Below are 23,300 nucleotides of genomic sequence, written 5' to 3'. Positions count from 1 at the left end.
CAATCCCCTGCCCTTTCCCCATAACCTTTTAACTTTTTCTTCTTAAAAGCTTTTATAGATTTTGCTTCCAGCAGTTTCTGGTAGATCATTCCACGTTCTGATAACCACCTGTGTAAAAAATTTCCCCGAACCTTTTTTTAATTCATTCTCAGGAGGTGGGCGTCACTGGCAAGGCTAGCATTTAATGCCCACCTCTAGTTGCCCTGAGAAGGTGAAGTAACATAGAGGCCCAGACCGGGTGAAGACAGCAGGCTTCCTTCCCTAAAGGACATTAGTGAACCAGTTGAGTTTTTACGACAATCCGACAGTCATAGTAACTTTCAAAAGAGAATAGAAAAGGAAAAATTTGCAGGGCTATGGGGAAAGTGCGGGGGAGTGGGATTAATTGGATAGCTCTTTCAAAGAGCCGGCACAGATACGATGGGCCGTTTGGCCTCCTTCTGTGCTGTAAGATTGTATGATTACTGGAAACATAAGAGGGGGAGGCAGAAGCAAATTGGTCACTTTTACTGAGAACAGCTTTTTATTTCCAGATTTTTCAAAAAAAAAACTGAATTCATTTTCTCAAACTGCCATGGTGAGATCTGAACTGTCATTCTTTCAATTATTAGTCCAGGCCTCTGGATTACTAGTCCAGTAACATAACCACTACACTATCATGCCTCTCCCTTCATTCTTTTGGTGCTGATCTGAAATTTACGCAATCCATATTCTAATAATGTTTTTAATGAAAAATTTGCATCTACCTCCCTCTTTTATGTTTCCAGTAATCATACAATCTTACAGCACAGGGGGCGGCTATTCGGCCCATCGTGTCTGTGCCGGCTCTTTGAAAGAGCAATCCAATTAATCCCACTCCTCCGCACTTTCCCCGTAGCCCTGCAAATATTTCCTTTTCTATTCTCTTTTGAAAGTTACTATTGAATCTGCTTCCACCACCCTTTCAGATCATAACAACTCACAGCGTAGAAAAAATTGTCCTCCTCTCCCCCACTGGTTAATATATCTGGGTCTATTGGCCCTTTGTTACAGATTCAATAACTAGTTCACTATCCTCCCTCACAAACACCGATTAGATTACGCCCATAACCTTCTCTTCTCTGGTGACTACAGTCTTGAGAGGTTTTTTTTGGGAAATGCATTCAGTCCATAAAGACACAACTCAAAAATTAATTTACTGGCACCACGTTACTCCACTGTCTGTTCATGGCCTTCCAATTCCCCCAAATCACCAGCAGCCCAACTTAAGACTGGCAAAAAGAGCTAATGGCACCTGTCAAATTTTAACAGCCAAGGCATCAATTCACTCCAGTGACCTTGTGGTTACAGGTTCAGCGGCCTACAGCTGAAGCTACTGCATCCTCAAGCAATGAATCTAATCTCACTTCACAGGTCGTTGCCTGCACAACCTCCCTCCTCTCAGAGAGCAGCACAGGGGACAGTCTGGCACCTCCATCACTGCCCGATTCAGTTCCAATGTCAGCTAACAAGAGGCAACGTTTGTGTCGAATCATAGAATGGTTACAGCGCAGAAGGAGGCCATTCGGCCCATCAAGTCCAGGCCGGCTCTCTGCAAGAGCAATCCAGCTGGTCTCACTCCCCCGCCCTATCCCCGTAGCCATACAAATTTTTTCCCTTCATGTACTTATCCAGGACATTGCTGCAGGAGTTCCTCAGGGCAGTGTCCTAGGCCCAACCATCTTCAGCTGCTTCATCAATGACCTTCCCTCCATCATAAGGTCAGAAATGGGGATGTTCGCTGATGATTGCACAGTGTTCAGTTCCATTCGCAACCCCTCAGATAATGAAGCAGTCCGTGCCCGCATGCAGCAAGACCTGGACAACATCCAGGCTTGGGCTCACAAGTGGCAAGTAACATTCGCGCCAGACAAGTGCCAGGCCATGACTATCTCCAACAAGTGAGTGTCTAACCACCTCCCCCTGACATTCAACGGCATTACCATCGCCGATCCCCCAACAATAAAAAACTTGAGGGTCACCACTGACCAGAAACTTAACTGGACCAGCCACATAAATACTGTGGCTACAAGAGCAGGTCAGAGGCTGGGTATTCTGCGGCGAGTGACTCACCTCCTGACTCCCCAAAGTCTTTCCACCATCTACAAGGCACAAGTCAGGAGTGTAATGGAATACTCTCCACTTGCTTGGATGAGTGCAGCTCCAACAACACTCAAGAAGCTCGACACCATCCAGGACAAAGCAGCCCGCTTGATTAGCACCCCATCCATCGCCCTAAACATTCACTCCCTTCACCACCGGCGCACAGTGGCTGCAGTGTTTACCATCCACAGGACGCACTGCAGCAACTCGCCAAGGCTTCTTCGACAGCACCTCCCAAACCCGCAACCTCTACCACCTAGAAGGACAAAAGCAGCAGGTACATGGGAACAACACCACCTGCATGTTCCCCTCCAAGTCACACACCATCCCGACTTGGAAATATATCGCCATTCCTTCATCATCGCTGGGTCAAAATCCTGGAACTCCCTTCCTAACAGCGCTGTGGGAGAACCTACACCACACGGACTGCAGCGGTTCAAGGCGGCGGCGGCTCACCACCACCTTCTCAAGGGCAATTAGGGATGGGCAATAAATGCTGGCCTCGCCAGCAACGCCCACATCCCATGAACGAATTAAAAATAAAGTTCCCTTTTGAAAGCCACGACTGAACCTGCCTCCACCACCCACTCAGGCAGTGCATTCCAGATCACAACCACTCGCTGTGTAAAAAAGTTTTTCCTCATGTCGCCTTTGGTTCTTTTGCCAATCACCTTAAATCTATGTCCTCTGGTTCTTGACCCTTCCGCCAATGGGAACAGTTTCGCTAACTATTCTGTCTAGACCCTTCATGATTTTAAATACTTCTATCAAATCTCCTCTCAGCCTTCTCTGCTATAAGGAGAACAATCCCAGCTTGTAGAATGACAAGCTAGCCAGCGTCACATTCAGCGTGGACGGGAAACTCTCTGAAGGGAACAGGACTTGATCACTGCTGTTGTCTGTACAAGATTAATTGCCAACTGATCTTTTGGGGGAGAGGGAAAATTGAGTAAATGGTGGACCAAAGGACAGTGGCTATTCTTCCAAGTGCTGATTGAGGGATCTCTCCCTGCAAAGCCAGATCCAGCTTGAAGGTGCTGACTCCAATCAGGGTCTGCAGTTTAGCACTTCTGAGCTCCAGCCAAAATGTTACCAGGCCACACGCAATGTTGGCATTACTTTTTGGCTTGAGGGGGAGAAAAGACCCTCTTCTTTTCTACACAACAACTTGCATTTATATGGCGTCTTTAATGTAGTAAAACGACCCGAGGCACTTCACAGGAGCGTGATCAGACAAAATTTGACACCGAGCCACAGAAAGAGATATTAGGACAGTTGACCAAAAGCCTGGTCAAAGAGGTAGGTTTTAGAGTCATAGAGTTATACAGCACGGATAGAGGCCCTTCGGCCCATCGTGTCCGCGCCGGCCATCAAGCCCTGTCTACTCTAATCCCATATTCCAGCATTTGGTCCGTAGCCTTGTATGCTATGGCATTTCAAGTGCTCATCCAAATGCTTCTTGAATGTTGTGAGGGTTCCTGCCTCCACAACCCTTTCAGGCAGTGAGTTCCAGACTCCAACCACCCTCTGGGTGAAAAAGTTCTTTCTCAAATCCCCTCTAAACCTCCCGCCTTTTACCTTGAATCTATGTCCCCTTGTTATAGAACCCTCAACGAAGGGAAAAAGCTCCTTAGTATCCATCCTATCTGTGCCCCTCATAATTTTGTACACCTCAATCATGTCCCCCCTCAGCCTCCTCTGCTCCAAGGAAAACAAACCCAATGTTCCCAGTCTCTCTTCACAGCTGAAGCGCTCTAGCCCTGGTAACATCCTGGTGAATCTCCTCTGCACCCTCTCCAAAGCGATCACATCCTTCCTGTAGTGTGGCGACCAGAACTGCACACAGTACTCCAGCTGTGGCCTAACCAGTGTTTTATACAGCTCCATCATAACCTCCTTGCTCTTATATTCTATGCCTCGGCTAATAAAGGCAAGTATCCCATATGCCTTCTTTACCACCTTATCTACCTGTTCCGCCGCCTTCAGGGATCTGTGAACTTGCACACCAAGATCCCTCTGACCCTCTGTCTTGCCTAGGGTCCTCCCATTCATTGTGTATTCCCTTGCCTTGTTAGTCCCTCCAAAGTGCATCACCTCGCACTTTTCCGGGTTAAATTCCATTTGCCACTGTTCCGTCCATCTGACCAACCCATCTATATCGTCCTGCAGACTGAGGCTATCCTCCTTGCTATTTACCACCCTACCAATTTTTGTATCATCAGCGAACTTACTGATCATACCTTTTACATTCATATCCAAGTCATTAATGTAGACCACAAACAGCAAGGGACCCAGCACCGATCCCTGTGGTACCCCACTGGCCACAGGCTTCCAGTCACAAAAACAACCTTCGACCATCACCCTCTGCCTTCTGCCACTAAGCCAGTTTTGTATCCAAAGTGCCAAGGCACCCTGGATTCCATGGGCTCGTACCTTCTTGACCAGTCTCCTGTGGGGGACTTTATTGAAGGCCTTACTGAAATCCATGTATACCACATCCACTGCGTTACCCTCATCCACACGCCTAGTCACCCCCTCAAAAAATTCAATCAAATTAGTCAGACATGATCTTCCCTTGACAAAGCCATGTTGACTATCCCTGATTAATCCTTGCTTCTCCAAGTGGAGACTAATTTTGTCCTTCAGAATTTTTTCCAATAATTTTCCTACCACTGATGTTAGGCTCACTGGCCTGTAGTTCCCCGGTTTTTCCCTACTCCCCTTCTTGAATAATGGTACTACATTAGCGGTTCTCCAGTCCTCTGGCACATCCCCTGTGGCCAGAGAGGTTCTGAATATATGTGTCAGAGCCCCCGCAATCTCCTCCTTTGCCTCACACAGTAGCCTGGGATATATTTCGTCCGGGCCTGGGGATTTATCCATTTTTAGGCCTGCTAAAACCGCCAATACCGCCTCCCGCTCGATGTTAATATGTTCGAGTATATCACAGTCCCCCTGCCGTATTTCTATGTCTACATCGTCCTTCTCCATAGTGAAAACAGATGCAAAAAATTCATTTAGAACCCCTCCTACATCTGCCGGCTCCACACACAGATTGCCATTTTTGTCCCTAATGGGCCCTATTTTTTCCCTAGTCATCCTCTTACCCTTAATATACTTATAAAACATCTTAGGATTTTCCTTTATTTTGCTCGCCAGTGTTATTTCATGGCCCCTCCTTGATCTCCTAATTTCTTTTTTAAGTATCCTCCTGCACTTTTTGTACTCCTCTAGGGCTTCCTCCGTCTTTAGCCTTTTGTATCTGCCAAAAGCCCTCCTTTTTTTCCTAATACATTCTCGTATATCCCCTGACATCCAAGGTTCCCTGGAGTTCTTGGAACCACCCTTGACCTTTACGGGAACATGTTGCCATTGTATGGTCTCAATCTCCCTTCTGAAAGACTCCCATTGCTCCGATGCAGATTTTCCTACAAGCTGCTGATCCCAGTCCATTTTGGCCAGATCCTGCCTTATCCTATTAAAATCGGCCTTCCCCCAATTTAGAACCTTTATTTCCGGCCCCTCCCTGTCCTTTTCCATGACCACCTTAAATCTCACCGAATTATGGTCACTGTCACCAAAGTGCTCACCTACTAGCACTTCTTCCACTTGGCCGGCCACATTCCCTAGAATTAGGTCCAGTACCGCCCCATCTCTTGTAGGACTTTCTACATGCTGGCTCAGGAGTATATTAAAGGAGGAGAGAGAGGAAGAGAGACGGAGGGGTTTAGGGAGGGAATTCCAGGGCTTAGGGCCCAGACGACTGAAGGCATGGCCACCAATGGTGGAGCGATGGAAATCGGGGATGCATAAGAGGCCAGGATTGGAGGAGCGCACAGATCTTGGAGGCTTTTAGGGCTGGAAGAGGTTTCAGAGATAGGGAGGGGCGAGGCCATGGAGGATTGAAACACGAGGCGTTGGCAGACTGGGAGCCAATGCAGGTCAACAAGCACATGGGGTGATGGGTGAGCGTGAGTTAGGAAACGAGCAGCAGAGTTTTGGAAGTGCTGAAGTTTACGGAGGGTGGAAAGTGGGAGGTCGGCCAGGAGAGCATTGGAATAGTCAAGTCTGGAGGTAACAAAAGCATTGGATGAGGGTTTCAGCAGCAACTGGGCTGAGGTAGGGGCAGAGACAGGTGATATTACAGAGGTGGAAGTAGACAGTCTTGGTGATGGAGAGGACATGAGGATACACTAACCTTCTTTCTTTACACCCAGTAACTGCTAGCCCCATTAGAGACAGAGAAAGTGATGGCTTGTTTACTGCAATATTACAGGATGAGCGAGACTGCACGTATTTAGTCACTTGTACAACTTCTATCGGCCCCAGATGGAGGGAGGGTGGCCTGAAGCCTGTACTGTACTGTCCGGCACCACTCTGCTGCTCAACCCTGCGATATGCCAGTGGAAGTGATTGCAGGTCCGTCACAGGCCCAAACCATAGCCGATTCAGTTCCACTGGGGAAAGTCTGTGTGCTCGTGTAAAATGTATTTCGTTTAATTTGCTAAATAAATTATTAAATGGGCTTGGAGGCAAAACTCTGTAAATTGGCTGTTTCAGTTTAGGTGATTGAATTCTTGACCAAATCGAACATTTCCCAGGGAAAAAAAAGCTGTGTGTCGACTGGGAATCACACTCACTGACATCCCGAGGCATTTCTGCGCACCCCACTGGGATATCAATTGGAACCAAGACAGCTGTGTGCCTACTGGGAATCCAAGAGCTTGCATATATATGGCACTTTTCACCTCCTCTGGGTGTCCCAAAACACTTCATAGGCAATTTTTGAAGTTCAGTCAATTAGCACACAGCAAGGTCCCACAGACAGCAATGAGATAAATGACCAGATCATTGGTGGTATCAGTTGATGGATAAGTATTGGCCAGGACACCGGGAGAACTCCCTGCTCTTCTTCAAACAGTGCCATTGGATCTTGTACATCCACTTGAGCAAGCAGACAGGGCCTCAACTAAAAGACGTCACCTCTAACAAGGTAGCACTCCCTCAGTAGTGCCCTCGGGTGTGAGCCTAGATTATATGCCCTGGAGTGGGGCTTGAACCCATGGCCTTCTGACTCAGAGTCAAGAGTACTGCCAACTGAGCCAAGCATTAATGCCTGGGACAATACTCCCAATTGGGACATGAATTGGAACCATGCATGTAGAAGGCAGCGGGATGGTGATATACATACCGAGACAGCTGTGGCCATAATGTACCATGAGATCGGCTCCAAGGGCCCTGGCGGTGAAATCATCCACACAGCACGCTCCGTATGTGACGTCGCCCATTACCAGCGAGTCTGCTCCTGTGAACCTGGAAAACAAGCCCAAGAGTTGATCGTGTCACATTCCTCCAAACATCCACGCAGAGTTTCAACAATACTTACTAAAAGGAACTGCTTCCAAATCCCAGATATCAGACCATGATCAAGCCCCTATGGCACACCTTTAACTTAGAGAAATATTCTTTTTACTCTTTTTGATATATATTAATGACCTGGACTTGGATTCTGGGGGCATAATTTCAAAGTTTGTAGATGACACAAAGCTTGGAAATGTAATAAACAGTGATGAGGATAGCAGCAGACTTCAGGAGGACAGACAGAAATGGGCAGACACATGGCAGATGAAAATTAACGCAGAGAAGTGATGCATTTTGGAAGTAAAAACGAGGAAAGGCAACCTAAACTAAATGGAACAGAGAAACCTGGGGATTCACATACTACAAATCAATGAAGGTGACAGGACCTTGGTAAGGCTGTTATAAAAGCATATGGGATCCTTGGCTTTATAAATAGAGGCATAGAGTATAAAAGTAAGGAAGTTATGCTAAACCTTTATAAATCACTGGTTAGGCCTCAACTGGAGTATTGTGTCCAATTCTGGACACCACACTTTAGGAAGGATGTCAAGATGTTACAGAGGGTGTAGAGGAGATTTACTAGAATGGTACCAGGGGTGAGGACTTCAGTTACGTGGAGAAGCTGGGGTTGTTCTCCTTAGAACAGTCTACGTTAAGGTAAAATTCAATAGAGGTGCTCAAAATTACTAGGTTTTGCGTGAAGAAGTGCTTCCTGATTTCACTCCTAACTGGCCTGGCTCCAATGTTAAGATTAGAAAAGATGAGCAAGGCTTGGTAGAAGAGATTGGCTTTAAAGAAGCTTTTGAAGGTGGGGAGAGAGGTAGTGAGGTGGAGGGCATTAGGGAGAGAATTCCAACGTGCAGAGGAGCGATGTCTGAAGGCTCCGACACCAATGGTGCAGGTGCAGGGGAGGGGCACACAGTGCCCCAGAGTCAGGAGAGCGCAGGGGGCACCCTGGGGATGTAGGGTTGGAGAAGGCTGTGGCCGCAGGAGCAGCGAGGCCGTGCGGGGATTTATACACAAGGACGAGGATTTTTGAAGTCAATCAGGAATGCGGGAGGGACGGGGAGCAGCGGAGGTCGGCAAAGAGTTAGGATGTATTATGGGACAGGATACAGGCTGGATGAGTTAGGGAAATACTGGAGTGATTTACAGGCTGGAACCACATCGAAGGGTTCACATGACATTTACAACTCCCAAGACTCAACTTTAGCCTCAACTGTCATCCTGCCAACTGTTAAAGATTTCTTCTAACTCCCTCCACTCTTTTTCCGGAACATTCTGACTGCTGCCGGGATGCAGATCCATGGTTGCCGGAAAATCATCACAACCCCCCCCCCGAGAAGCTAGTCTTTCCACGTGAGCCTAGACAGTGAATGTCAGCAACAAACCCAGACCCCCAGCCCTTGAGGGTCTGCATGTGGACCTCAGCGCGTCCAAGAGTTGTGAGTTTACTAGCACGTTACTTTTGTTGCCGTTTGTTAATTAAAAAAAAGTTACTTCATTGATATTCCTGTTTGCCTTTGGGTGACTGACACTGAAGTTAGGACAGAGGGTGCCCAAGAAATGCATCAATATTACATAGAATGTACAGCACAGAAACAGGCCATTCGGCCCAACGGGTCTATGCTGGTGTTTATGCTCCACACGGGACTCCTCCCACCCTATCAGCATATCCTTCTATTCCTTTCTCCCTCATGTGTTTATCCAGCTTCCCCTTACATGCATCTATGCTATTCGCCTCAAATGCTCCTTGCGGTAGTGAGTTCCACATTCTCACCACTCTCTGGGTAAAAAAGTTTCTCCTGAATTCCCTATTGGATTGACTAGTAACTATCTTATATTTATGGCCCGTAGTTTTGAACTCCCCACAAGTGCATCTTCGCTGTCGAACCCCATCATAATTTTAAAGACCTCTATTAGGTCACCCTTCAACCTTTTCTTTTCTAGAGAAAAAAGCCCCCCAGCCTGTTCAGTCTTTCCTGATAGTTACAACCTCTAAATTCTGGTGTCATCCTTGTAAATCTTTTTTGCACCTTCTCCAATGCCTCTATAACTTTTTCCATGATCAATAAACATCTGGTCAGTAATGGGCAGGATCAATAAACATATGGTCAGTAATGGGCAGGATCAATAAACACCTGGTCAGTAATGGGCAGGATCAATAAACATCTGGTCAGTAATGGGCAGGATCAATAAACATCTGGTCAGTAACGGGCAGGATCAATAAACACCTGGTCAGTAATGGGCAGGATCAATAAACACCTGGTCAGTAATGGGCAGGATCAATAAACACCTGGTCAGTAATGGGCAGGATCAATAAACACCTGGTCAGTAATGGGCAGGATCAATAAACACCTGGTCAGTAATGGGCAGGATCAATAAACACCTGGTCAGTAATGGCAGGATCAATAAACATCTGGTCAGTAATGGGCAGGATCAATAAACACCTGGTCAGTAACGAGCAGGATCAATAAACACCTGGTCAGTAATGGGCAGGATATATAAACATCTGGTCAGTAACGGGCAGGATCAATAAACACCTGGTCAGTAATGGGCAGGATCAATAAACACCTGGTCAGTAATGGGCAGGATCAATAAACATCTGGTCAGTAACGGGCAGGATCAATAAACACCTGGTCAGTAATGGGCAGGATCAATAAACACCTGGTCAGTAATGGGCAGGATCAATAAACACCTGGTCAGTAATGGGCAGGATCAATAAACACCTGGTCAGTAATGGGCAGGATCAATAAACACCTGGTCAGTAATGGGCAGGATCAATAAACACCTGGTCAGTAATGGCAGGATCAATAAACATCTGGTCAGTAATGGGCAGGATCAATAAACACCTGGTCAGTAACGAGCAGGATCAATAAACACCTGGTCAGTAATGGGCAGGATCAATAAACATCTGGTCAGTAACGGGCAGGATCAATAAACACCTGGTCAGTAATGGGCAGGATCAATAAACATCTGGTCAGTAACGGTCAGGATCAATAAACACCTGGTCAGTAATGGGCAGGATCAATATACACCTGGTCAGTAATGGGCAGGATCAATAAACACCTGGTCAGTAATGGGCAGGATCAATAAACACCTGGTCAGTAATGGGCAGGATCAATAAACATCTGGTCAGTAACGGGCAGGATCAATAAACACCTGGTCAGTAATGGGCAGGATCAATAAACATCTGGTCAGTAACGGTCAGGATCAATAAACACCTGGTCAGTAATGGGCAGGATCAATATACACCTGGTCAGTAATGGGCAGGATCAATAAACACCTGGTCAGTAATGGGCAGGATCAATAAACATCTGGTCAGTAATGGGTAGGATCAATAAACACCTGGTCAGCAATGAGCAAGATCAATAAACATCTGGTCAGTAACGTGCAGGATCAATAAACATCTGGTCAGTAATGTGCAGGATCAATAAACATCTGGTCAGTAATGTGCAGGATCAATAAACATCTAGTCAGCAGTGGTCAGCATTAACAATCGGTTAAAAGATATAAAACACATCAGCCACATAAAGTCACACAATTTATTTTAATGCCCCTATGATTTTTCTCCCTGGGTTTGTTCGCAGCGGTGTCCTGGAGATTATTTTTTAATTCCTGGAGACTCCAGGGCAATCCTGGAGGATTGGCAACCCTAGCCTGACCGTGCCGATTGCTCGTTCATGACTTCCTCTTGAACAGTCAGTAGGAGGACGGAGGCAGCAAGACAGGGTCACCCTGAACTACTTCACATTCTTATTAGAATAAAGGGGAAAAAAAATAACAGTGTCTACATTTACACAATTTAGAGGATATGATCTTTATTATGCTAATAAGGTCACACCAAATATGCTGAGTGCGATTTACATATGGTAATCAGGCTAATTAGTTGCTGGACTTCGCCCTAAATTCAAAAAACAGTTCGACCTGTCTTTCTGAAACTTGCACTGATCCTCCAAGTTTTTGAAAGGGAAATTTGCTGAGGGACGTTAGTGCCAGGGAATGGAGCAAGTCCTTTATCTTGTGCACCCCTGCTCAGCACTGAGCGCTGCCAAGTCTGTGTACAATTTTACAACACCAAGTTATAGTCCAGCAATTTTATTTTAAATTCACAAGCTTTCGGAGGCTTCCCCCTTCATCAGGTGAACGATCGTTCACCTGACGAAGGGGGAAGCCTCCGAAAGCTTGTGAATTTAAAATAAAATTGCTGGACTATAACTTGGTGTTGTAAAATTGTTTACAATTGTCAACCCCAGTCCATCACCGGCATCTCCACATCAAGTCTGTGTACGGCAGCCAAATGCAGAGTGAAACTCCCTCCACTCTTCCCCTTCAAGGTGCCTCAGTCACAGCCTCAGAAGAGCGCCCCCTACTGCACCAGTGTGACATGTTTCAATTTTCCGCTGAGAGGGGAGAATGGGCTAGGTTCAAACTTAGGCCCTGAGGTTTGGAGGGTGGGGAGAACGGTGAAGACGCCTAAAGGCCTATCTTTTTGACCATGTTGTCATTCTCCCCTCCCCCCCCCCCCAACATAAAGTCTTTACTTCCTGCTCGGGACCCATGAACCAGGCAAATCACTTCTATTTGTGCTCATACTTCTCACTCAGCGAAGACACACAGCCTGGGATTAATCCACTACACAACTCAGTCTTGTCTCTCCAAAGGTGCTTTTACCTATGCGAGTGTCGTGTCGCAATTCTCTCGCTGTCCAAGGCTATCTCCAACCTAAATGGACTGACCGTCGGTCAGGCAGAGGGTGGTGACCCCCTTTTCCATGGCTCTCCTCATCTGCCGTCGGAATGATGCCATTCCTTCTGTAACTGTCCAAATGTGCCGCCAAATAGGATTGTGATACATGGGAGATGGTGGGAGATGCATGGGAGATGGTGGGAGATGGTTGTAAATCTCCCCCAGCCCCTTTCATCAGATTCTTTGGGGCGGTGGGGGGGAGGGGGGGTTGAGGGAGAAGAGAAACCCAAAAATGCTTTAGCAATACATAAAGAGCAAGAGGATAACTGAGGAAAGAGTAGGGCCTATTAGAGACCAAAAAGGTAACCTATGTGTGGAGGCGGAAGATGTGGGTATGGTTCTTAATGAATACTTTGCGTCTGTCTTCACAAAAGAGAGGGACGATGCAGAGATTGTGGTTAAGGAGGAGGAGTGTGAAATAATGGATGGGATAAGCATAGTGAGAAAGGAAGTATTAAGGGGTTTAGCATCTTTGAAAGTAGATAAATCGCCAGGTCCGAATGAAATGTATCCCAGGCTATTAAGAGAAGGGAGGAAATAGCAGAGGCTCTGACCACCTTTTTCCAATCCTCCCTGGTTACAGGCGTGGTCCACAGGATTGGAGGACTGCTAACGTGGAGGGAGAAAGAGATAGACCGAGTAATTATCGTCAGTCAATCTAACCTCGGTAGTGGGCAAATTATTGGAATCGATTCTGAGGGACAGCATAAATCGTCATTTAGAAAGGCACAGGTTAATCAAGGACAGTCAGCGTGGATTAGTTAAGGGAAGGTCGTGACTGACTAACTTGATTGAATTTTTTGAGCAGGTAACAAGGAGGGTCAATGAGGGTAACGCGTTTGATGTAGTCTACATGGATTTTAGCAAGGCTTTTGACAAAGTCCCACGTAGCAAACTGGTCAAAAAAGTAAAAGCCCATGGGATCCAAGTGAAAGTGGCTAGTTGGATCCAAAACTGGCTCAGTGGCAGGAAGCAAAGGGTGATGGTTGACGGGTTTTTTGCGACTGGAAGGCTGTTTCCAGGGGGGTCCCACAAGACTCAGTTCTGGGTCCCTTGCTTTTTGTGATTTGGACTTGAATATGGGGGACTTGATCAAGGAGTTTGCAGATGATACAAAAATTGGCCGTGCGGTTGATAGTGAGGGGGAAAGCTGTCGACTGCAGGAAGGTATCAATGGACTGGTCAGGTGGGCAGAAAAGTGGCAAATGGAATTCAATCCAGAGAAGTGTGAGGTAATGCATTTGGGGAGGACAAACAAGGCAAGGGAATACACAATAAATGGGAGGATACTGAGAGGTGTAGAGGAACAAAGGGACCTTGGAGTGCATGTCCACAGATCCCTGAAGGTAGCAGGACAGGTAGATAAGGTGGTTAAAAAGGCATACGGGATACTTTCCTTTATTAGCCGAGGCACAGAGTATAAGAGCAGGGAGGTTATGCTAGAGCTGTATAATACATTGGTTAGGCCGCAGCTTGAGTACTGCATACAGTTCTGGTCACCACATCACAGGAAAGACAGGAGCTGAGGAGAAATTTTTTCACCCAGAGGGTGGTGGGGATCTGGAACTCACTGCTTGAAAGGGTGGTAGAGGCAGAAACCCTCAAGTCTTTAAAAAAAGAACTTGGATATGCACTTGAAGTGCCGTAACCTACAAGGCTACGGACCAAGTGCTGGAAAGTGGGATTAAGTTGGATAACTCTTTCTTGGCCGGCATGGACACGATGGGCCGAACGGCCTCCTTCTGTGCCGTAACTTTCCATGATTCCAAGAGGGTCTCAGAAAAAAGTTTCTAAAAATTCTTATACTGTCCCTCACCTCCACTGTCCCGTAGGGCATTTGGAGGAGGCCGTTTTGAAGAGTGGAGGCACTGGTTTGAGCGAGCTATCAGGTCTCTGTTCTCCAAATTGGCCTGCAACAGGACCGACAGGAGAGAGCAGGCAGCAGGTAACAAACGCACAAGAGTGACGCACGCAGATCAGTTTGGCACCTCTCTCTCTCCCTAGATCCTGATTTAAGATAAAAGCACACTTAGTAAAGCACAATACATACTGTAAACTAGGCCTGACAGTTTTCTGGTTCCCCCCCTCCAAGGCTATGAAAAGTCATCCATATCTGATCCAACACTACCAAGGGAGGGAGAACAGTAACAGTGCTGGAGTGGTAGAGTTAAGCAGCACAGTCGCCTTTTTGTTATATGATCCTGCCACTGCATAGAACCTACAGGACAGAAACAGGCCATTCGGCCCAACTGGTCTATGCCGGAGTTTATACTCTACTCAAGCCTCTTCCCACCCTTATCCCTCTATTCCCTTCTCTCTCATGTATGCATTAAGCCTCCCCTTAAATGCATCAATGCTGACTGCTTCAATCACTCCATGTGGCAGCGAGTTGCACACTCTATGTGTAAAGAAAGTCCTCCTAAATTCTTTATTTGAGTTAGTGGCTATCGTGTATTTATGCACCCTTGTTCTGGACTCACCCATAAGTGGAAACAGTTTCTCCACATCCACCCTATTGAAACCCCTTGATAATTTTAAAGACCTCAATCAGGTCTCCTCGTAGTCTTCTCTTTTCCAGAATGGGGGATGGGAAGAGGTCTGTCCCTGGTTTTTCCTGCAGCGGCAATGCTTGGCCTTTCCTGGACTATCTGGAGGGAGGAGGCATTAGCAGAGAGAGGGACGGAATCTGAGGGAAGTCACATGACCCTACACTCCTGCCCCCTTCGACCGAGATATTGTGCTTAGCAAATGGGAGCTTGCACCATCGCCTTTGGGAGTCAGAGCGAGATTGTTCCAGAAATTTTTCCGAAATTGGCCTCTGTTTTTTCCTCGCCTCTCCCAGGAGATTGCCGGACTGTGTGGGGAAAGGAGGAATGGGGGATGGCCATACTGGGACGAGACAGGCTCGGTGGTCTTTTCCTGTCCTCTGTTTTCATGTGTTTCATGGGTTACATGAGCCACCAGCACCCAAGGATTTACATCTCAAATAAGTGTCAGAACTTTGAGGAATGGAACAAAAAGAAATTGTAGCGACAGAAATTTTGGGGGAAAATTGTTATTATGGAGACGGAAAATGAGAAAGTTCCATAGGTCCAAATCTGGATAGGTTATTGTACGGCAATGGTATTAAGGGTTCAGGAATCAAGGCGGGTCGAATGGAGTTATGATACAGATCAGCCATGGTCTAACTGAATGACAGAACAGGCTCGAGGGGCTGAATCCCATGAGCGGTGGGACCCGAACTGCAGACTGAAATGGTGTAATACCAGCTTTCTGCCACTAGAGCGGTGGCAGCCACGCAGGACTGCAGCACGAGGCAAAACTTCACAACTGGAAGACTTTCACACAATGGGAGTCTTTGACCATCGCACTCCTAGTCAATGCCAGGACACTTTGACACATCTAGAACGTACGCACATCCGGGCTGGCTGTCAGGTCCTAGACCCTGCATTTCAACTTAACTTTCTTGTCTAATTGAGCTGCACCCTCGTTCATCCCTGCTAAAGCACTGATTACTGCGCCGTCACAATTCCTAAAACAAACTAGTTTGACCTTGAGTTCAATGTATTTACCAAATCTCTGTACTTTCCCAGCTAAATACGTACAGTGCAAACAAAACAGCATTTGCCAGGCTCTGAGTGTGTGTGTCTGGAATGGCATTAGACTGCAATTATCCAACCGCCTGAAGGCACTTTCCACTCCATTAATACCGAACTGGAGCAGACCTACTAAATGCTAACATTTCTGTTTCACAAGTGCCTCAAAGCAATGGAAGATTGGAAGGAGACAAGAAAAGCACTGACAGAACCGGAGAGAGAGAGAGAGCAAGAGACAGAGACACGGACAAAGAGAAGAAGAGACAGAGAGAGAAATAGACAGAGAGACAGAAGGAGAGACAACGAGAAAAAGAGACAGAGAGGGGAAAGAAAGAGAAAGAGAAACATAGATGGGATAGAAAGTGAGAAAGACAAACAGAAAGAGACAGAGAGAAAAAGAGACATAGGTAGGGTAGAAAGAGAGACAGAGACTGAGTGATAGGCAGAGAAAGAGAGGGAGAGGGAGGCAGAGATAGACAGATAAACAGAAAGAGAGATAGAGTGAAAAAGAGACAGAGAGAGGGAGACCGTGACAGGGAGAGAAAGAGTGAGAGAGAAAGGAGACAGAAAGAGACAGAGAGGGTAAAGCGAGAGATGGAGAAAGAAAGAGAGAGAGAGAGAGAGAGAGAGAAAGAGAGAGAGAGAGAGAAGCCAGAGATATAGACATCGAGAAAAAGGGACAGAGAGAGACAGAGGGGAGAGAGGGAGGGCAAGAAAGATAGAGAGAAAGAAAGAGGAAGAGAAAGGAGGGAGAGGAGAAAGGAAGGGGGAGGGGAAGGGGAAGAGGAAGATAGAGAGGACAGAGGGAGAAAGAGAGAGGGGAGTGGAGGGAGAAATAGGAGAGAGAAAAATGGGGGAAGGGAGGGGGAAAAGAGGGGAGTGAGAGATACGGGGACAAACAAATACAGAAGAAGAGGGAGACAGAGATAAATACAAAAAAGAATAGAGAGAGAGCAATAAAGATATGCAACGACAACTTGCATTTATATAGCGCCTTTAACGTAGTAAAACGTCCCAAGGCGCTTCACAGGAGCGATTATCAAACAAAATTTGACACCGAGCCACAAAAGGAGATACAGTGATGAAAAGCTTGGTCGAAGAGGTAGGTTTTAAGGAGCATCTTAAAGGAGGAGAGGGAAGTGGAGAGGTTCAGTGAGGGAATTCCAGAGCTTAAAGCCTAGGCAGCTGAAGGCTTGGCCGCCAATGGTGGAGCGATGAAAATCGGGGATGCGCAAGATGCCAGAAATGGAGGAGCGCAGAGATCTCGGAGGGTTGTAGGGCTGGAGGAGGTTACAGAGATAGGGAGGGGCGAGGCCATGGAGGTATTTGAAAACAAGGGTGAAAATTTTAAAAGCGAGGCAGAGACAGATAGAAAGGAAAAGGTAAAAAGAAAAGAAAGAAATTAAGAAAGAAAGACAGCAAAAGATAAGAGAAACACAAGCAGAAGGAGACAGCAGTCGACAGGCAAAGAAAGATGAACAGAAACGCAGAGACAGACAGACGCAGAGGTTTTGGGAAGTAACATCCTACAGCAAGGAGAGAGGGTGAAGCCTCTAACAACCCCCCTCTCTCCCGTTCAGTGTTACTCTGGCAGTGAAAGAAGTTAATTATAGATAGTGGTGAGTGACCTGCTGAGAGCAGGTCACAATACTTGTTGACAGTTCCTGACTCTGTTAATAAAGGAGTGTCGCTACACATTGATAATCACAGTGCTGAAGAATTCCAGACATCCCACTCAAAGAGGTTTTCATTTGCTTCACCTATAGGTACTAAAAGCCGGGTTCTTCAGTCACCTGAGACGCTGCACCATCTCTTGTGAACAGTTATCACAGTTCAGCATCACATTAGGGCAGCAAAAGGAAAGATGACCATTCTCATGAAGTTCCTGATTTAATATTACTCCATTGTCTGCAGTTTAATCGCAGAGGCTGCTGCGGTCAGTGTACTGTGTAATAAGTGCAGTGTTATCACTGGGGGGGGGGGGTATTAAATGTACCTGTAGTCATGTGCTTTAGGAAAAGTCACACTTAAATCAATACATTCCTGGGATGATGCTCTTGATTCATCCCCCCAAAACTGCTCCCACCACCACCCCAATAACAGACCTGAACCCACCTGTATTTCATCCTAGTATTACACAGCTCTAAAGTACTCTCAAATTTAAATTTTAAAAAACTGCAAATGCTGGGAATCTGAAAGAGAAACAGAAAATGTCGGAAACACACAGCAGGTCAGTCAGCCTCAATAAAGAGCATCTTTAGAGGGCATCTATTGAGAGCCTCAATAGAGAACATCAATAGAGAGCATCTAGAGAGAGCATCAATAGAGAGCCTCAATAGAGAGCCTCAATAGAGAGCCTCAACAGAGAGCATCTAGAGAGAGCATCTAGAGAGAGCATCAATAGACGGCATCAATAGAACATCAATTGAGAGCCTCAATAGAGAGCCTCAATAGAGAGCATCTAGCGAGAGCGTCTAGAGACAGCATCAATACAGAGCCTCAAAAGAGAGCCGAGAGAGAGAGAGAGAGAGCATCAACAGCGAGCGTCAACAGAGAGCCTCAATAGAGAACATCTAGAGAGAGCATCTAGAGAGCCTCAATAGAGTGCATCTAGAGAGGGCATCAATAGTGAGCATCAGTAGAGAGCATCAATAGAACTTCAATAGAGAGAATCAATGAGAGCATCAATAGGGCATCAATAGAGAGCCTCAAGAGAGAGCATCTAGAGAAAGCATCAATAGAACATCAATAGAGAGCCTCAATAGAGAACATCAATAGAGAGCATCAAAGAACATCAAGGGAGCATCAATAGAAAGCATTAATAGAGAGCATCATAGAACATCAAGGGAGCAGCAATAGAAAGCATTAATAGAGAGCATCAATAGAACATCAAGGGAGCATCAACAGAGAGCACCAATAGAGAGCACCAATAGAGAGCATCAATAGAAAGCGTCTACAGAGAGCATCCAGAGAGTGCCTCAAAAGAGAGCCTTGAGAGCGAGTCTAGAGAGAGCATCAATACCACGCATCAATGGAGAGCATCAATGGAGAGCCTCTAGAGGGAGCATCAATAGAGACTCTAGAGAGAGCATCAATAGAGGGCATCAATAGAGAGAGCATCAATAGAGAGCATCAATAGAGAGCCTCTAGAGACAGCATCAATAGAGAGCCTCTAGAGAGAGCATTAATAGAGAGCATCAATAGAACATCTACAGAGAACATCAATATAGAACATCAATAGAGAGCCTCATTAAAGAGCCACAACAGAGAGCATCAATAGTACATCAATAGAGAGCACCAATAGGGAGCATCAATAGACAGCATCAATACAACATCAATAGCGAGCATCAATAGACAGCATCAATAGACAGCATCAATACAACATCAATAGCAAGCATCAATAGAACATCAACAGAGGGCATCAATAGAACATCACGGGAGCATCAATAGAGAGCACCAATAGAGAGCACCAATAGAGAGCACCAATAGGGAGCATCAATCGAGAGCATCAATCGAGAGCATCAATAGTATGCCTCTATGGAGAGCGTCGATAAAGAGCGTCGATAGAGAGCATCTACAGAGCATGTAGTGGTTATGTTACTGGACTAGTAGTCCAGAGAACGGAGTTCAAATCTCACCGTGGCAGTTTGAGAATTTGAATGCAGTTTTAAAAATCTGGCAATAAAAAGCGAGTTGCAGTAAAAGTTACCATGAGGCTGTCGGATTATCATAAAAACCCTACTGGTTCACTAATGTCCTTTAGGGAAGGAAACCTACCATCCTTACCCGGTCTGGCCTATATGCGGCTCCAGTCCCACGCCAACATGGTTGACTCTTAATTGCCCTCTGAAGGGGTCCAGCAAGCCACTCAGTTGTATCAGGAAGAAGGCAGCCCACCACCACCTTCTCAGCTGGGCAATAAATGCCGGCCTTGCCAGTGACGCTCGAGAATGAATTAAAAAAACATCTAATGGAGGTCCAAATCCACTCCGTGGCAAGAAGACGAGGTCTTGATTTTTACTTTTGTATTCAGCATCATCACCAGTTCAGCTAAAGCCTCCACTTCCTCCCTCCCAAGGAACAATTTCCAGCAACTCAGTCTCTCTATCAGTCAGATCACCATCACGTATAAATTCTGCTTTAATCTGTGCAATCTGAAACTATTTAAAATTCACACCATGTATTACGGAACAACAAAATCACAGTGATTTTAATCATGTTAGTTGGACAGAACTAAAATATATAAACATACGCGGGTGGGATTTTTAAAAAAATCTCCTTATTCTGAAAACCAGTCAACCACAGAGAGACCCAGACACACAGAGATAGTGAGACACAAAAAGACCCAGGTAGAGATATAGAGACACACACACAAACAAACACACACAGACAGACAGACACACACACTAACACAGATACAGAGGCACACACACACATTACAGACATACACACAAACAGAGAGACACACTAACACAGAGACAGAGGCACATACACAGAGACACACAAACACACAGATAGAGAGAGACACACACACACAGATAGAGAGACACACAGAGACAGAGGCACACACACACAAACAGACAGAGACACATACACAGATACAATGATACATGCTGAGGAGAGAGAGAGAGACTGATGTAGAAAGAGAGACACGCATACAAGTTGAGGTAGGGACACACAAATATGTGTAGAGACAAAGCGGGGACTATCAACTCCGACAGCGGCACATTTGGGCAGTAGCGGATCGGCTGCCCATCGTACGGCCGGCCCGATCTTCCTGTCCATTGAAGCTGATTCACTATCACCTGTTCTGCGTACTCGTTAAAGTTGAATTTCACCCCAAATACAGATAAACATGTACAGGAAGACAAGTACACGTAGGAACATAGGAACAGGAAGAGGCCATTTAGCCCCTCGAGCCTGTTCCGCCATTCAATGAGATCATGGCTGATCTGTGACCTAACTCCATACACCCGCCGTAGACCCGTATCCCTGTCGTACAGTAAGAGATACTGACATTTGAAGAGGTGGAGACACAAACAGAGACAGACACATGGTAACAGAGACAGACACACAGTAACAGAGACACACTGACATATGTAGAGATGGAGACACAAATAGGGACACTGAAAGACACGCACATAAATGTATAAACGCATACGCACATATACGCAGAGAGGGTCAGGCACACATAGAGACACAAACGTAGAGAAAAAGACACAGATGCTGTGGATTATTCTACTCCTTTGGTCGCTGGGCACAAGCACATTATATTGGAGCAGTTCCGGGGATTCAGTCTGCGACTTACACAGATGGAAAGTAATCAATATGGTTTATCCCTCGCATGGGTTGGCTGATTGTCAGTGCTGGTTTTCAGGAATCTCCTCACAAACCCCGTCAATCTCATAAAAAAACTCTCTCCTGTACCATTTTGTCTGCTACAAGTGGCAGCAGGAACTCATTAACTGGGGCTGTGTGAACACGGAAACTTTCCGGGAAATCTTCCAGCCGGCTTATGTCCGGAAGCCAGCGCTGGGATATAAACGAGGCAGGGTACACGGTCCAGGGACAGCACCTCGCAAGGTACCTCTGGCAAACGTAGTCAGCCGCCAGACGCCATCTTGTTTGGGGGCGCAGATGCAGCCAAGCTCGCCGCCCAGCAGGTCAGGCAGACGGTGCGGGTATTACGTTGGTGACCTGCACCGACCCTATGCCACCACCGTGGGGAGATCGGCACCCATACACGTGGGGGACAATTTTAACTTGGGAGGGCGGGAATCGGGGGAGACGGAGGCCAAAGCGGGCAGTGATCCGTCTGGACGCCCGGAGTTACATTTTAACTCTCTGGCCTCATTTGAATCTCCCGAAACGGACTCTCGCCTGAAGACGTCGGGAATGATGTCAACGCCAGCATGCGAGAGTGGAAAGTCGCAAAGGGTCAGGCCGCCCATGGGGACACATGGAAATGGTCCCCTGGCAAGGTAAGTGAAAGAAGATAGGAACAGGTGTAGGCCATTCAGCCCCTTGAGCCTGTCTCTGAGGAGTGCAGGTGATAGAGAGGTACACCTGAGGAGAGCAGGTGACAGTGAGATACACCTGTGTAGAGCAGGTGACAGTGAGGTACACCTGAAAAGAGCAGGTGACAGTGAGGTACACCTGAGGAGAGCAGGTGACAGTGAGATACACCTGAGGAGAGCAGGTGACAGTGAGAGACACCTGAGGAGAGCAGGTGACAGTGAGAGACACCTGAGGAGAGCAGGTGACAGTGAGAGACACCTGAGGAGAGCAGGTGACAGTGAGGTACACCTGAAAAGAGCAGGTGACAGTGAGGTACACCTGAGGAGAGCAGGTGACAGTGAGAGACACCTGAGGAGAGCAGGTGACAGTGAGAGACACCTGAGGAGAGCAGGTGACAGTGAGAGACACCTGAGGAGAGCAGGTGACAGTGAGGTACACCCGAGGAGAGCAGGTGACAGTGAGAGACACCTGAGGAGAGCAGGTGACAGTGAGAGACACCTGAGGAGAGCAGGTGACAGTGAGAGACACCTGAGGAGAGCAGGTGACAGTGAGAGACACCTGAGGAGAGCAGGTGACAGTGAGGTACACCTGAAAAGAGCAGGTGACAGTGAGGTACACCTGAGGAGAGCAGGTGACAGTGAGAGACACCTGAGGAGAGCAGGTGACAGTGAGATACACCTGAAGAGAGCAGGTGACAGTGAGATATACCTGTGTAGAGCAGGTGACAGTGAGGTACACCTGTGTAGAGCAGGTGACAGTGAGGTACACCTGAGGAGAGCAGGTGACAGTGAGAGACACCTGAGGAGAGCAGGTGACAGTGAGATACACCTGAGGAGAGCAGGTGACAGTGAGAGACACCTGAGGAGAGCAGGTGACAGTGAGATACACCTGAGGAGAGCAGGTGACAGTGAGATATACCTGTGTAGAGCAGGTGACAGTGAGGTACACCTGAGGAGAGCAGGTGACAGTGAGAGACACCTGAGGAGAGCAGGTGACAGTGAGATACACCTGTGTAGAGCAGGTGACAGTGAGGTACACCTGAGGAGAGCAGGTGACAGTGAGAGACACCTGAGGAGAGCAGGTGACAGTGAGATACACCTGAGGAGAACAGGTGACAGTGAGATATACCTGTGTAGAGCAGGTGACAGTGAGGTACACCTGAGGAGAGCAGGTGACAGTGAGAGACACCTGAGGAGAGCAGGTGACAGTGAGAGACACCTGAGGAGAGCAGGTGACAGTGAGAGACACCTGAGGAGAGCAGGTGACAATGAGGTACACCCGAGGTGAGCAGGTGACAGTGAGAGACACCTGAGGAGAGCAGGTGACAGTGAGAGACACCTGAGGAGAGCAGGTGACAGTGAGAGACACCTGAGGAGAGCAGGTGACAGTGAGAGACACCTGAGGAGAGCAGGTGACAGTGAGGTACACCTGAAAAGAGCAGGTGACAGTGAGGTA

The 23,300-nt window shown here is 47.0% G+C and overlaps 1 protein-coding gene across 2 annotated transcripts in view; it reads right to left on the bottom strand.

Annotated features, from left to right (window-relative positions):
• dph1 (diphthamide biosynthesis 1) overlaps window positions 1–23,300 on the bottom strand; it is a 466,448-nt gene that overhangs the window by 284,381 nt on the left and 158,767 nt on the right. For both annotated transcript variants that reach the window (XM_068008460.1, XM_068008461.1), the window contains exon 4: window positions 7,313–7,434. In XM_068008460.1, the coding sequence (XP_067864561.1) occupies window positions 7,313–7,434 (122 nt within the window). The remainder of the gene's footprint in view (window positions 1–7,312; window positions 7,435–23,300) is intronic.

This window comes from Heptranchias perlo, chromosome 28 (assembly GCF_035084215.1).
Source record: "Heptranchias perlo isolate sHepPer1 chromosome 28, sHepPer1.hap1, whole genome shotgun sequence".
Classification (NCBI taxonomy): Eukaryota; Metazoa; Chordata; class Chondrichthyes; order Hexanchiformes; family Hexanchidae; genus Heptranchias; species Heptranchias perlo.
The sequence above is the reverse complement of the archived record's forward strand: the minus strand, read 5'-3'. Positions and strand labels throughout refer to the sequence as shown.